The sequence below is a fragment of the Petaurus breviceps genome, unplaced genomic scaffold (genome assembly GCF_028583685.1).
Source record: "Petaurus breviceps papuanus isolate PSGF00001 unplaced genomic scaffold, PetGlider_PUasm1.0 140, whole genome shotgun sequence".
Lineage (NCBI taxonomy): Eukaryota > Metazoa > Chordata > Mammalia > Diprotodontia > Petauridae > Petaurus > Petaurus breviceps.
Genome location: NW_027185698.1, coordinates 29,217,233 through 29,231,420, shown reverse-complemented (window position 1 = coordinate 29,231,420; position 14,188 = coordinate 29,217,233). Strand labels below are relative to the sequence as shown.

Below are 14,188 nucleotides of genomic sequence, written 5' to 3'. Positions count from 1 at the left end.
GTCAACCAAAAAGCATTTATTAAGTACCTACTATGTGTTCGGTGCTGGGAATACAAATATAAAACTACTTCCTAGACAATAATAATAATATTGATAATAATAACTACCATTTCTATAGCTCTTTAAGGTTTGCAAAGCACTGGACTTACATTATCTCAACGACGTGAATAGAGTGCCAAGTCTGCAGTCAGGAAGACTCATCTTCTTGAGTTCAAATCTAGTCTCAGACATTTACTAGCTGTGTGACCCTGGGCAAGTCACTTCTCAGTTTCCTTTACTGTAAAATGAGCTGGTAAACAACTCCAGTATATTTCTCAAGAAAACCCAAACAGGGTCACAAAGAGTCAGACATGACTGAAAAACAACCAAACAACAACAACAACAAATGTGGTGGCAGAGATTCTTTCCGAGGGGTATGCATTGAATGATATTACTGAAGAGATCCTTTCCAATTCTGATATTCGTAATGGCAATAATGAGGTGTATCTATATACCAACGTGTGACACATTTGATTCACCTTAACTTGCAAGTTTTCAAAAAGGTAGGTCCTTTATATAGGAACCATTATCCCATGTTCTATAATACTCAACTACTCAAGAAAAATGGCAAAATGATTTTTCAGTAAAATTCCAAACAGATAACAGAATAAAAGAAGATGCTAAAGGAAAAAGAGTTACTATTTTCAAGTCTAAATATAGCATTACTAACATTACTAATGTGCAGATGCTCAGTACAGCTTCTGAAAAACAAAAGGGTGGAAACAATTTTTAAAATTAAGGCATAGTTGGGGTGGCTAGGTGGTGCAGTGAGTAATAGTGCTGGCCCCAGAGTCAGGAGGACCCGGGATTGGTTCTGGCCTCAGATACTTAACACCCCCCCCCCCACACACACACACACACAAAAAAAACTGGCCATGTAACCTTGGGCTTAACCCCAATTGCTTTAAAAAAGAAAAAAAATTAAGGCATAGCTTTAATGCCAGATTTAATTAATCTCTCTATATTTTACAGAAATAACAGCTTTTCTCAAGTACCTAGTCTATGAAGAACAATATGCTAGACCTAATTGTATATTTATGAATAATATGTGGAAATTCAAATTACTTCCAGCTTCCTGTAACAAGTCCCAACTAGGACTATCCTAATTCAGAGACCAAACTTTAATGAAGAATTTAAATTACATATCACTGGTAATTAAAGCCTTGATCCCAAGGAAATGCCAATTAATGTCTCCATATATGATTACATGAATTGAAAAAGATATGATTAACTGAAATTGAAGAAAACTGTATGATAAGCAAAAATGGAGGGAAAGGAGAAAGCATGTTAAAATAATTGATTAAAAAATAAAGATAATGTTTTACTAAAGACCATTTGTGTTCAGGATAAATTCAACATAAAGCTATTATAATAGGTACACTGTACTATCCAATAGTTGGCCACAGTTTTAAGAACTTAAATTGGCAGCAAGTTGCCCAAACATACATGAGATGTTATTCTTCAGAGTGTATACAATGAACACACAAATTTGGGATTAAATAAAAAAGTTTTACAGTTAAATAATGTATAACTTCATTATTATGTTTTTATCCTATCTGTATCAATCCAGACAAGGCAGAATGGTAGCTTTTGGCATAACGAAGTTACTAAAAAACAATTTGTTCTTTCTTTACAAAAAGTAAATGTAAATAGTTGATACACTGAAATGTACTGTAAAAATGCAAAGCATTATTATTATTAATATAATTATTCTTACTATTTCTAGTATAGGATTAAACACCTCTCAGGTTACCATCTGCTCTGTATATATCTTATATGTAGCTAGTTATTTACAAGTAGTCTCCATCACTAGAATGGAAGCTCCTTAAGGGATAGTGTTTGCCTTTCTGTTTGTTCTCCAATGCTGAGCACAATAAAAGTTTGCTAAATTACTGAACATACATTTAAACTTAACACATTAACATATGTAGCTCTACCACGCATGGCCCTAACTTAGTTTAATCATCTCACACAAGGGGCAGCTAGGTGGCGCAGTGCTGAGTTCCAATTCGACCTCAGACACTTAACACTAGCTGTGTGACCTTGGGCAAGTAACTTAACCCCAATTGCCCAGTCTTCAAAAAGACAAGAAAAAAAAAAAGAAAATTAATTTAAAAAGTAATAATAATCTCACACAAGACCTAAATTTTTAATTTTCTATATATCTGCCAATATTTAGTAAGGTATCATAGCATTATACATACTTATGTACATATTATCTCCTCTATTAAAACATAAGTTCTTTTTGCCTTTCTTTTTGTTGCCCCAGTGCTTAGCAGAATCCCAGACCCACAGTACTAGACAAATGTTTGCTGACTCACTGGAAGCTTCCTTTTGTTTTTTCTTACAACTCTATTCATTTTCTAAATTTAATCCATAGGATCCCTCTTAATTACCCTCTTCTACCTACTAACTCCAATAAATCAATCAAACAACATTTATAAAGCTACTAAGTACCAGGCCCAGAGGCAAAACGCAGCCCCTGCTTTCAAGGAGCTTACAGTCTAATGGGGGAAATAATACACAAACAAATATATACAAAGTGAGCTAGAGACAGGATAAATAGGAAATAACTAAAAGGGAAGCGAATAGAATTGAGAGGGGTTGAAAGAGGCTTCCTGTAGAAGGTAAGATTTTAGGTGGGACTTAAAGGAAGCCAGGGAGATCAGTAGCTGGAATGGATTCCAAGCATAGAGGACAGCCAGAATCACTGCACTAAAGAGAACATCTCAGGGACTAAGTTTATAAGCAAATACGATAGGTGGGAGGAAGCTAGGTTATGAAAGGCTTTGCCAAACAGAGGACTGTATGTTTAATCCTGAAGGCAAAAGGAAGCCCCTAGTTTAGAGAGAGAAAGAAAGTGTAAGCCCCCCTCCTACCATTGGAGGGGAATAAGACTATATGATCTTGAAGATTATATTCATTATAACTCATGAATATCCAGAAACATTTAAGATTTTCAACTACTTATAAAAAAGTCTTGAAATAAAAGCATGTATGATACAAAAGCTGTAAAAGGTAGATACATAAATACTAATAATATGTAACACCAACAAATTACATTCAACATCATTTTATTATACATAATGAAAAGATTTGTACACAAATCTATATAAAATGTCTTAATAAAATTTCATTCTTCTCTGATCAAAATAGAGCTCTTAAGAATTACTTAATGTCTTTAAGAAGCAAAATTTTCACTATCATACATTGAGTTATTAAGTGTCACTACTTTACTGTACCTGTGCTCCATAGATATATTTATCCAACATCTTGCCGCCTATTGTTTGCCCTCCTATATCCCAAACTTGTAGAGTAACATTAAGGTTTCCTGAAACAAAAATAAATACAAAATTGAAGAAAAATAAAACAACAAGTAGCATTTGGATTGACCAAATTCCAAAAGAATAATAAATATCTTCAGTAAACACTAAGCCCAATACTAATACTAAGCCCTCTTAGTCTAAAGATTCATAAAGTCAGATATTTGAAGTTCTGGGGTAAATCTATCATTATAGATCATGGTAGAGAATTGTGTGCTTACACCTTTGCCCAATCCAATGAAGCTGAATCCTCTTAAAATAATGGGAGAGAAAATCAAGGAAATTTTAAGAATTTTAAGAAATTCTTCATATCACACTAAACTTCATGCCTCCTAAAAAATGTAATATCATAAATTGGACAAAATCAGGTTTTATATACATATATGTATATGTATGTATGCACAAATATATAAATATACACATATATGTGCAGATACACACACACGTAAAACTCAGGAAAAAAGGACAACCAAAGAAAACAAAATCCCCAAAAAAGAAAAACAGAACAATATAATAAGGCATGCGTTCTATGATATAAAAAAAAAACTTTAAACAGAAAATAAAAATTGAACTTTGCAGTTGTTAATTCCTTAATCTTTAGTAACATCAAACAAACCAGTTAATATACCTCAACTGCACTAAAAGAAACTGTCAAAAAGTCTTAGGTTCTAAGAGAACACACAAAATAACCATATTCTGTTTTCTGAATTCTGTGGTTACTAAATATTAAAACATTATAAAAATATAAAGTATACATTTCTATAGTAGTATTAGAATGTATGATTTTTTGCTAATATAAGTACCACAAGGTTTTAAGTAACTGATTGACATGATAGAAGTTCATGTGTTCAGAGAATATTTAATCAATAAATCAATATGCTTGACAAGAACACTCAAAAATGAAGATCCATGCTATAACAAAATCCATTACTACTCTTCTTTTCATTATCAAATCACATATTCAGAAATATAACTAGAATGCAGCCTCTAAGAAGCTTATATAATACGATTAATAGTCAGCTATCTGCTCAATACACATGGTCCACTATATTGAGGCCAACCATAAAAACACTTTGGTGTTCTGAAAAGCAATACTTAAATGCAATAGGAAGTAATAGGATATTTTAGTATAAAAAGCTGCAAACAACAAATTTAAGAATCACAAGTCTTCTCTAACATGTAATGTAGGAATTGCCTATTCACTAAATCATATCACTTAATAAAACTGAGCATCTACCAAAAAAATCAAGTATATTACAAATCATAAATTCAAAATGAGCCCCAACAACAAATAAATCTTTTCGACCCACATGAAAATCAGGAAAACCAGAAGTAAAAGAACACTAAATATATAAATTATACTTTTTAAAAATGGATATCACAAAGTTCCATGATAAATCAATCTATGATAAAAAAAATTTATCCGTGTAAAACAATTTAGAGAATGTAAAATTATGATATACAGATTTACATCAGAAATTTCAACTCATACCAATGCAGAAATAAGAAAAACCATAATATTTGAGTCCCAACCAAAGTTTTAGCCTTAACTATGAGTGCTGTGGGTTTACTTTACAATCTTTCCATTATTTAGACATAGTCAAGTCTGTTCTCTGGCGAATGTGCAGAGGATTTACTTGAGGAACTTCCATTAGCATTAATAAGAGCTAGTGAAGTTAATCACCCTTCATCACTCCCAAGTACAGACACATTCAACACACATTCAAACACATAGAGCAGTAACCAAATACTATTAAGATTCTAACATTGAATCTATGACTAAGGAAATCTAAATTAATATTGAAGTCTGCCCAAAACATAGAATAAAATGTTTGTGACTGTTCCATCTATAAAATGATCCTTTAAAAAAATCCAAAAATCTTTTCATTTCTAGAAGCCGAAACAACTTTTTTCCCATATAGATGAGGTAAATATAATGATCAAACAGCACTAACCATCTCTCATATTAATCAAACTGTTTTCAGAAGCCTGCTAGATAAACTGACAATGCTCTCAATTATTTTAGTTGAGAATAATTTGTATAATTTTACAAGGTGAAATGGTATTTTACTAACTAATCATTTAAAGGTGTTTTTACATAAAGCTTTAACAAATATTCAATATGTCACCTTTCTCCTGCTGAAAGAAATCCCTATTCCTTTATTCTCACACCCAGAAATATTGAGTTATGTTTTTTAATTACCATAACTGGAATTGGATATGTATAATATTTTTAACAAATTAAGCAGTGACTTTAGGGTTGCCATCTTCATGTATATATTTCCACTGTCTAATTAAAAATCATACCAATATCATATACAATTTATGAAAAAAATCAAAACTTTCCAAATAAAGTTTTTATAAACATTTAAGTGGTATTTTACATTAATTCATTATGAATAACTATTGATAAGCAGACTGTTAATCAACTGATATCTTGTAATTAATTGTAAAAGATAAATATTCAACTTCACAGATCATTCTACATTCTTAAATCTTTTGCTAATTTCAAAAAAAGAACTAAAAATGTGTGCTTAATAAAACAGGAAGGGAGAAATTACTCTGAGGTCAAAATCAAATTTAAAAGATGAGGGTCAAGTGAGTATTAATTTTCATTCTAGACATAACGTACATACAAAGTCCTCTATTAACTGGTCATTTTCTAAACTATAAAACTAAAAATCAATATTAAAATAATTCAATAATGCAAAGCAAAACCTCATTGGTTTCATTCTTGAATTCCTAATCACTTAATCTGAAACTGCCTATCAATAAAGGATTTTAGAGAAATTGCCAACAATTAGATATAAGGTGAAAATTATTTTTTTATTCTTTCTTTTTTGTAAGAAATTATTTGTACTGGGATGGAAGGAGGGTAAAATGAGTAACAAAAGACACTGGTAGGTTTCTTTTCATTCAAATTAAAGCCACCAAAAGGATAAAACATGACCTTGCCAAAGGTGCCTTGGTTAATCTTACTTAAAGTGCTGCAAAATCAAGATGAAACTGAAAACACAAGTCTGCCCACTTCTTGTACTGAAGACTTAAAAATCCTTTTCACAGAAAAACCCTGTTTACTGGACTGTACCCACAACCTTCCTGAAAGTATTTTGACTATGGCTCTTCAGCAGTTCTATCAGCTGAACCTCTGACTAACAGATACACTATTTTAAGCAGTCAGATCTGCACAGTGGCTGCATCCAGACTATACAGCACACTCGATCATGAAATAAACTGAAATAGATCAGTATTTGGAAAGACTGACTTGAAAAAGCTTCATGAAGAGGAACCGTAGCTGCTGGACAATGGAGAGTCAAAAGCTTTATCAGAATTGCAACAAATTGTATTTGTTAGAATTATACTTAGTTATAATTTTCATTGTATCCCATGCAATATTTTTAGCAAAACAATAAAAACATTCATCCCACAATATTTTACTTCAATCTGATAAGGTAAATAAAATTATAGCTAAACTATAAAAACACATCATGTAATTTTAATCACCTCTACAAATGTCTTAATATATTCATTTTAATTTCAATCGCACAAACTAAAATAGAGAGAAAACTATTTTTTCCTTCTGAAATTTGTACCCATTAAGTAGCATGAAACTTAATAGCTTTGAAAAAAACAACATAAGATTTTTCCCCCCTTTGGAACTTAGCCCATCAAAACAAAACCTTAATTAGGAAAATTAAAATATATATTCACTAAAAGTGCACATATCCTAAAGCTGGCTCTAAAGTTAAGTACTTTCTGATATTACACTAAGACACAAAATGCATCCTATAAGTCTACAAATGTTTAAATATTAAAGGGTTATTTTATAGAGTAGTCAAAGCAAACAAAAAATGCTTCTATGTAATATTAGTTTGCTGCAGAATAGATATGACATTTTCAATTATATATGTACACATATGTAAATATACAGAAAAATCAGCAAAAACTATAAAATTTTTGTTAGAGGTCTCTGATGACTGTTCTTTTAAGCTCTTAGATTTTAAAAAATGTTTAAGGAATTAATAATAAAATGACAAAGGATGGGGTCTTTAAGAAATTCTCCAATCCAACAAGAATGGTTAATAATGAAATACTGTACATACAGAAGCTCTTAATACAACAGCTGGCATAGGTGGGGAAAAAAACCTTTGTAAAAATACCTTTTCACAGCAGGCACACTGTGTGATTTGTGTATGCATTCCACTAGTGACTGCTGTTAAGTATTATGCATATTGTACTTACAATCCATGAGTGTGGGAACAATAAAAACAAATTTATATTGTCATTTTCAAATCTGAATAATTTTGAATTATTTTTAAATTTAAATGATTTTAAAATCTGAATAAAATGTCCAAACAATTCTTATTAACCTCTTACAGAACAATAATGGAATAACAGCAAAGCTGGAAGAATGGAGTTCTCTTTTTCATGTTGTACCCCTACGACTGTCTATTTTTCCTAGGGAAAATGCTGATAAATCTTGCTGGAAGTATAATAGTAACAAAATATATAGAATACCACCATTGACCAGTACTTAGTTATCAAATGCATTTAAGCTTTTAAACAGAGAAAAACTTGACATATTTCACCCAAGTTTTCCTGACTTTCAATGTCTTTAATGAATCAACTCTAACACCTATATTGCAATAAGCTATTAAATTCACAAGTTTTACTTAAATCTTTTCATAGCATTAATATAGTGAAGGGGGATGCAGTTCATCATGCTCACCAAAATAAAATTTTTAATGGAATACTTTCAAATGCACAACTGAACCATCACAACTAAACAAATAGTCCGCTTTAAATCTCCAATTGTTCAGAAACAAACTTAAAGCAGAAACCACTCTGTTATTATTTCTTTGCATTTTCCACACAGTGTGCTTAACTGGCATCTAAATAGTTTCTCTGCATCGTGAACTGAAACATCTTGAATGCTCAAACTGTATTTTTATGAGTGCCTAGGGACCCTAAATTTTAGTGGTCTATTAAATGCCAGCAATTTCATGCTGCCTTGCATAAAACAGCATTCACATATTAGAGCACAGTGGTTCCATAGCTACATTATACTTCCCCTTCAGCATCCCCCAACCAAAAATACAAGTACAGACTACCTAAAATAAAAAATATTTTTAAAGAAATCATCTTTCCCAATGTTTTCACACACAAATTTGTATTCCTGAACTCTTCAAGTATTTATTAAAAATGAGTTCTATGACTGTCTGAAAATGCCTTATAACAAACTCTCATCCCATAACATGTACAAAATGATCACTATGTTATAGAAACAGAAAACTAACTCATAAATATCATGCCCAAGGTGCTTGTCTTCAAACTAAGAAATGCTGATGAAAGCATCTCCCCAAGCTAAGTAGTCTAGTTATATTTAAATTTTTGTGCAGAAGCAATAAAATCATTATACACATTTCTGATTTATGTCCTTCCCTGCAAGTGTTACTGTCTCTATTACTCCCAATATTGAGACTATATATTCCCTTACCTGGCAATGTTATCCTCTTCAAAAAGAAGTCCAGTCCTACAGTTTGTTTGTACTGTTTCCCAAAAGCTTCCTGAGCAAACCGCGTAGCTAAGGAGGTCTGTGAAAAAATAAAAAGCAAATGCACAAAACAAAAATTAGTTTATGTTTTTCAAATCCTAAACAAAGATCCAGTACAAAATCTTACTAAACAATCTTGGAAATTATGCCTCTATTAAACAAAGGAGCAATTTTTAAGTATCTCTAATCATTGACAGGGTGAGGGCAAGCTTAAATGCCTACCTGGTAAATTTCACTTGCCAGCATTAGTGTGAACAACACTATTGAGCCTCTTAAATCTCTAAAAGTCCCCTGATAATAACCAATTTCTCTTTACAGGAAAATAGGATTCTAGACATTTAATTAAGGGAGGAAACAAGAATAAGATTAGAGATATAAATCTCATTTAACCTAAGTACCAGTGGAAAAAAAAAGCAACCGCCATGAAAAATTCTCAATATCATTTCTAAAGACACCAAGAATTTAACTGGTGTCCGTGGCTATGAGTAAGATAGCACAGTAAGGGATGAGTATGAAAACCTTTAAGTAGAAATTCTCTAAAAATCTAAATTTCTTTTCTTTATTTTTAAAAGAAAAAAATCTTTTATTTGAGCTATATGATGAAGATATGAAGAAAATTTAAAATTACTTGAACAATATACTTTAATAATATACTGCCGGCTCTATAAAAATAGGCTGAATTGGCGGGAAGGGGGGAGGGGGAATCTTAAAAAAAAAAAAAACCGTTAAACTCAGAAAATGTATTTACTCGGTTTAAAATAAAGCATCTGACAACAATACTTTTTACTTAATTCCCATCCCGATGATTATAACATTCCTTGGCTGTAAATTAAGAAGAACAGCTAACATTTACATAGTGCTTACTATGTGCCGGGCACTGTGCTAAACAGTTTATAAGAAATGTGTGACAAGCAAAATAAGTACAATTATACTTATTCAGGTAAAATCATAATGTGCTGCCTCAAAGAATGTGGGGTTCTCTATTAGTAGATATATTTCTAAATAAATCCAGGAAGAATTAGTGGTCAACCTCTAATGTCAGTTGGAACAATTCAAATTTTTTAAAAACTTATCATGTAAATGAGGAGGGATAAGGGTAGGGGGGAACAGAAGCAATGTTTCACTAAGTCTCTTTTACACAAAAGGAATTTGCCCAGAGTTGTAGAAAAAGTCAGCTGTTAGATTAAAGAAAACTAAAACATCCAAGACAGAATTTATTATAGATAATTACAATGTAAGTACAAAACTGGTAAAGAAAACTTAGCCAAATTTCAGTACTAGAAGTTACATTTAAACAACAGCATCTTAAATTCCATTTGACAGATTACAATATTTTGAGCATAAAAGATTATACTCAAACTTAAAACTGCTGGTTTTGTAAACATTTAAACAATCGGTAATTATTTTTAAATGAACCACTGACTTCAATATCAGAAAGGATTCACTACAAAATAAAAAATATTTTTTGCTTACTTGAATCATAAGACAATATCAAAATTGAGGAATCAGTGTAGAATAAAAGAATCAGGCTAAATATCCCTTATACACACATCTCTTGTTTTCATCTATCCTTTAACTATATCATTAAACTAGCTAATGTATAGCAAAAAAAAAAGCAATAAATAACTCAGTGAAAAGTAACGCAATCATTACTTCTTTTATATGTATACACATATATAACATATTATATATACATATGCATGTGTATATATATATATATATATATATATAAAATTTCACAAAGCCCAATACAGAAACTGAGCTAAAGTACCTTTTAAAAAATCAAAGAAAAACTCAACAACATTGATTTTGCATCAGAAGAATTTCATACAGAGTATGTCATTTTCATCCAAAGTCCTCAAAATTCACTATAGTTATTTATTAAGACTCACAGCACCCCTGTCAGGTCAAAAAATATAAAATATTGAAAAATGCACAATAAGGCTTTTTCTCCATATAAAAAGACACACCAATTGACTACTACTCTCTAAAGCCTACCTCCATACATTTGCAGTTAACAGTAGTAGCCAACACTTTAGACTAAGACTGAGCATAAACTGACAAAATGATAAGCTTTTGGAAGCACATGGAATATTAATATGGATACTTGATAGATCATTCCTGGCTATCTTGCTTTAGGAGACAGTCACCTATGTCATTAGGAAGGAATTTCCCAATAAAAGATCTCTAGGAGTATGTCTATCCCTCATAACTCTATGCCACTATGAATGGTGATTCATAACCCATAACTTCCTAATAGGAGACATGGTATAAACATCTTTCTCAAACAATTTGAACTGATAACTGAGACATTTTGACTTGATGCTTTACATTTTTCAGACATGGGGCAAATCTAATAATAGTCAAAAGACACTATACTTCGTTTATCTAGGGGGCACCTATAAACAATGAGGAGATTTAATTTTAAGAAATATTAAAACATAAATTTAAACTCAAAACAGAATGGTACATGATAGCCAGTATTGTACTTCTAAATTCAAGTCTTTAAGTTACATTTCCAATAAAGTGTTAGCTCCACCTCCTAAATATATTTCTAGATTTCTCTTGCATTTTAAGTAACAGCTGCATGATAGCTCTTCTGTCAGTACAAAGACAGCTTTAGCTAATACAAGCAGAAAAATTAAGGTGTTCAGAAAAAAAGGGTAAGGAATGATGAGACAAAAAGGAAGGAGACTATGCTGATAAATAATAAACCTTTTTTCCTAATTATTTGTATCTAAAGAAAAAGGATCTAAGGTAAGAAAAGCCAATGGAAGAAATACAATATGGCATAACTGGGTTATACAAATTACATGGTAACTGGATTGGACATGAAAAAAAAACATCTGGTGAAATATGACACAAAGCTTAGTCAAATATTTAAGTACCTACTATGGGCAGGTCACTATGCTGGGCACTGTGACTGCAAAGATGAAATAAAAAAAAGTTCTTACCTTAAGGAGTTTAGGATATGACCAGATACTTGGGGATAAGAGAGAAATTCAGGGAGTTATATCATAAATTTACAAGAAAAAAAAAAGAGTATGTCAACCCACTTCTCAGACTCAGTGTCCTTACTTGTGAAATGAGTGCTGAAGCTGATGATTCGGGGGAACTAAGGCCCTACAATTCTCTTATATAAGAATTCTAAGTCAGAGAAGTAGAAATAAATATTACCATTATCCGAAGTAGATACTCTTCTTAGAAACCAGAATTTCAAATACTATTAGGAAATAAAATAATTGGTAACTGAAGGAGAAAATTAGAAATGATGATGAAATTTAATTGAGGTCAATAATGGGGTAATTCTGTTTACTTTAGAAATGTGCACAGTGGTGTAAATGTGTACCTAACAACAGAAGAAATGGCTTTCCCAGTCATCTTCCCATTAACTTTCCCATAAGCAGGGCTGTATTAATCTCCATACCTCAATTCTAAAAACCAATGACCTACAAGGTTAGTTATCTAGGATTTAGGAGACTTTATAAGGTAAGGAGGGGGCAAAAATGAAACCTCAGGACACCTGGATACAAGATTTCCTCAAAGGGGCAATCAAAATTCAAATCCCAAAATTAACACTAAAATACGTTTATTTTTTTATTCTTGGAGGGGGATAATAATTATCATCAAGGGAGGGCTGGGAAGGGATGGTAAATAGCGGGGATAATAGGTCATGAAACATTTGCAAAAAGGATTTAGAAGTATTAAGGATTTAGAATGCTTGGGAACATTATAGAGGGCTAACAGTGTAGTCTAAAAGGAAGCCCTGTGGCGCCTGGGAACAAGCAGGGGAGCTGGAGTCACCTGGAATCCCCCAGCTCCTCACCACCCGAGGGACCTCTCGGAGAGGGCCTCGGTTTCCACAACTGTAAAACGAGTCTGCTGTACTACATTATTTCTAAGGTCTCCTCCAGCTATGACTTGCTGGTCCACGGGCATAAACAGGAAAGAGGGTTTATTAGAAGAATGAAAACGTGAGGAAGGGGGAGGGGGAAGAGGATAAGGCTGGAGAGGGAGGAAGAGGAGGGAGACTGGGGGGGGGAGGAGAACGGCGAGAAGGGAGAGGAGGATGGAGAGGAGGGAGATAAGAAGGGGTGTGGGGAAGAGGACGATGAGGATGGGGAGCAGAATGACGAGGTCAGAGGGGAGGAAAGGCGGGAGATAAGGGAGGGGAGGAGAGGAGGAGGCGGGAGGAAGGAGGACAGAGGGGCTGAGACCTTGGAAAACCCGAGGTACCCAAACGCTAGCAGGCGGGGGCAGCGGGTGCGTAGTAGTGAGAACGTCGTTCAATCATTCCACAATCACGAGACTGAAGAACATGTTTTAAAAGGAGGGGGGAGGGGGGATGGACTCCTAGAGAGTCCTCGCGGTGTCTCGCGACCACCAAGCACGAGCCTCGGCGCCGGACTGCCCCCAGAGCCCACCCAGGCCCAGCCGCTCCCGCAGCGCAGGAGACTCGAGGAGCTTCCGTGCCCGAGGCTGCTCCGGGGCCAGAGTCGACTTTCGAACCCACCCCCCACACACACTCACACACCCCTCACCCCGGCTCCCGCGGCCCGCCTAGGGGCGGCCCGGGGGGAGGGGGACCCCCAGCGCGGGCAGAGCTGGGCCGGCGCGGAGCGAGGGAGCGAAAGGCTGGCGGGCCGGGCCGGACTGACCTTTCCAGAAGTGCCGTCGCCCAGCAAGACGATTTTGAGCTGCCGGTCCTGACATTCTTCCTCCGAGTCGGACATGGTGACCCGGGGAGCGGGCCTGCCCCCGGCTGGGGAGCGAGCTGGGGGCTGCCGGGGGCCGGGGGGCGCTGGGGCGGAGGCCCCCCCGGGGCTCAGCAACTACCGGCGGGATCCGGGGCGAATCACTCGCCGGGCGCCATGTTGAGCCCCCCCCCCCTCATGCCCCGACACCCGCCCCCTCTCCCCCTCCCCCAGCGGCTCGAGCCGCTGTCACTGGGGGGGAAGAACCATTCGCAGGCCTGGGAGAGGGGAGAGAAGCGTTAACGTAGGAGGAGGCAGTAGCAATGCTCGCGGACGGGAAAAGTGAAGAAGAGCGGTTCCGTCCTGATTAGACTCAATCCTGGCAAAAGGTGGTCTGAGGTGGAAAGGAAGGAGACGCAGTAGTGTTTGGCTGGGACGTTTTCCGTGGCCCCCCTCCTAACTCTGGAGAGTCTCAAACCCTAATGGTTTGGCCGGTTGGCGGTGACGACGAGGACGCCGAGGTCGCGCGCTGGTAACTAAGGAACCTGGAGGTGAAAGGGCACGCGAAGGGGAGGAGC

At 35.1% G+C, this 14,188-nt stretch overlaps 1 protein-coding gene across 5 annotated transcripts in view; it reads right to left on the bottom strand.

The window, feature by feature from the left end:
- The window catches only part of RAB28 (RAB28, member RAS oncogene family), a 211,587-nt gene extending 197,784 nt beyond the window's left edge, over positions 1-13,803 (bottom strand). For 3 of the 5 annotated variants that reach the window (XM_069069739.1, XM_069069741.1, XM_069069736.1), the window contains exons 1-3: positions 13,575-13,803; positions 8,860-8,956; positions 3,282-3,370 (exon numbers count right to left, since the gene is read on the bottom strand). In XM_069069739.1, coding sequence (XP_068925840.1) covers positions 3,282-3,370; positions 8,860-8,956; positions 13,575-13,649 — 261 coding nt within the window. In that variant the 5' untranslated portion in view covers positions 13,650-13,803. The remainder of the gene's footprint in view (positions 1-3,281; positions 3,371-8,859; positions 8,957-13,574) is intronic. The other 2 variants (XM_069069744.1, XM_069069728.1) reach the window with 2 other exon arrangements.
- Between the last annotated feature and the right edge of the window lie 385 nt (positions 13,804-14,188).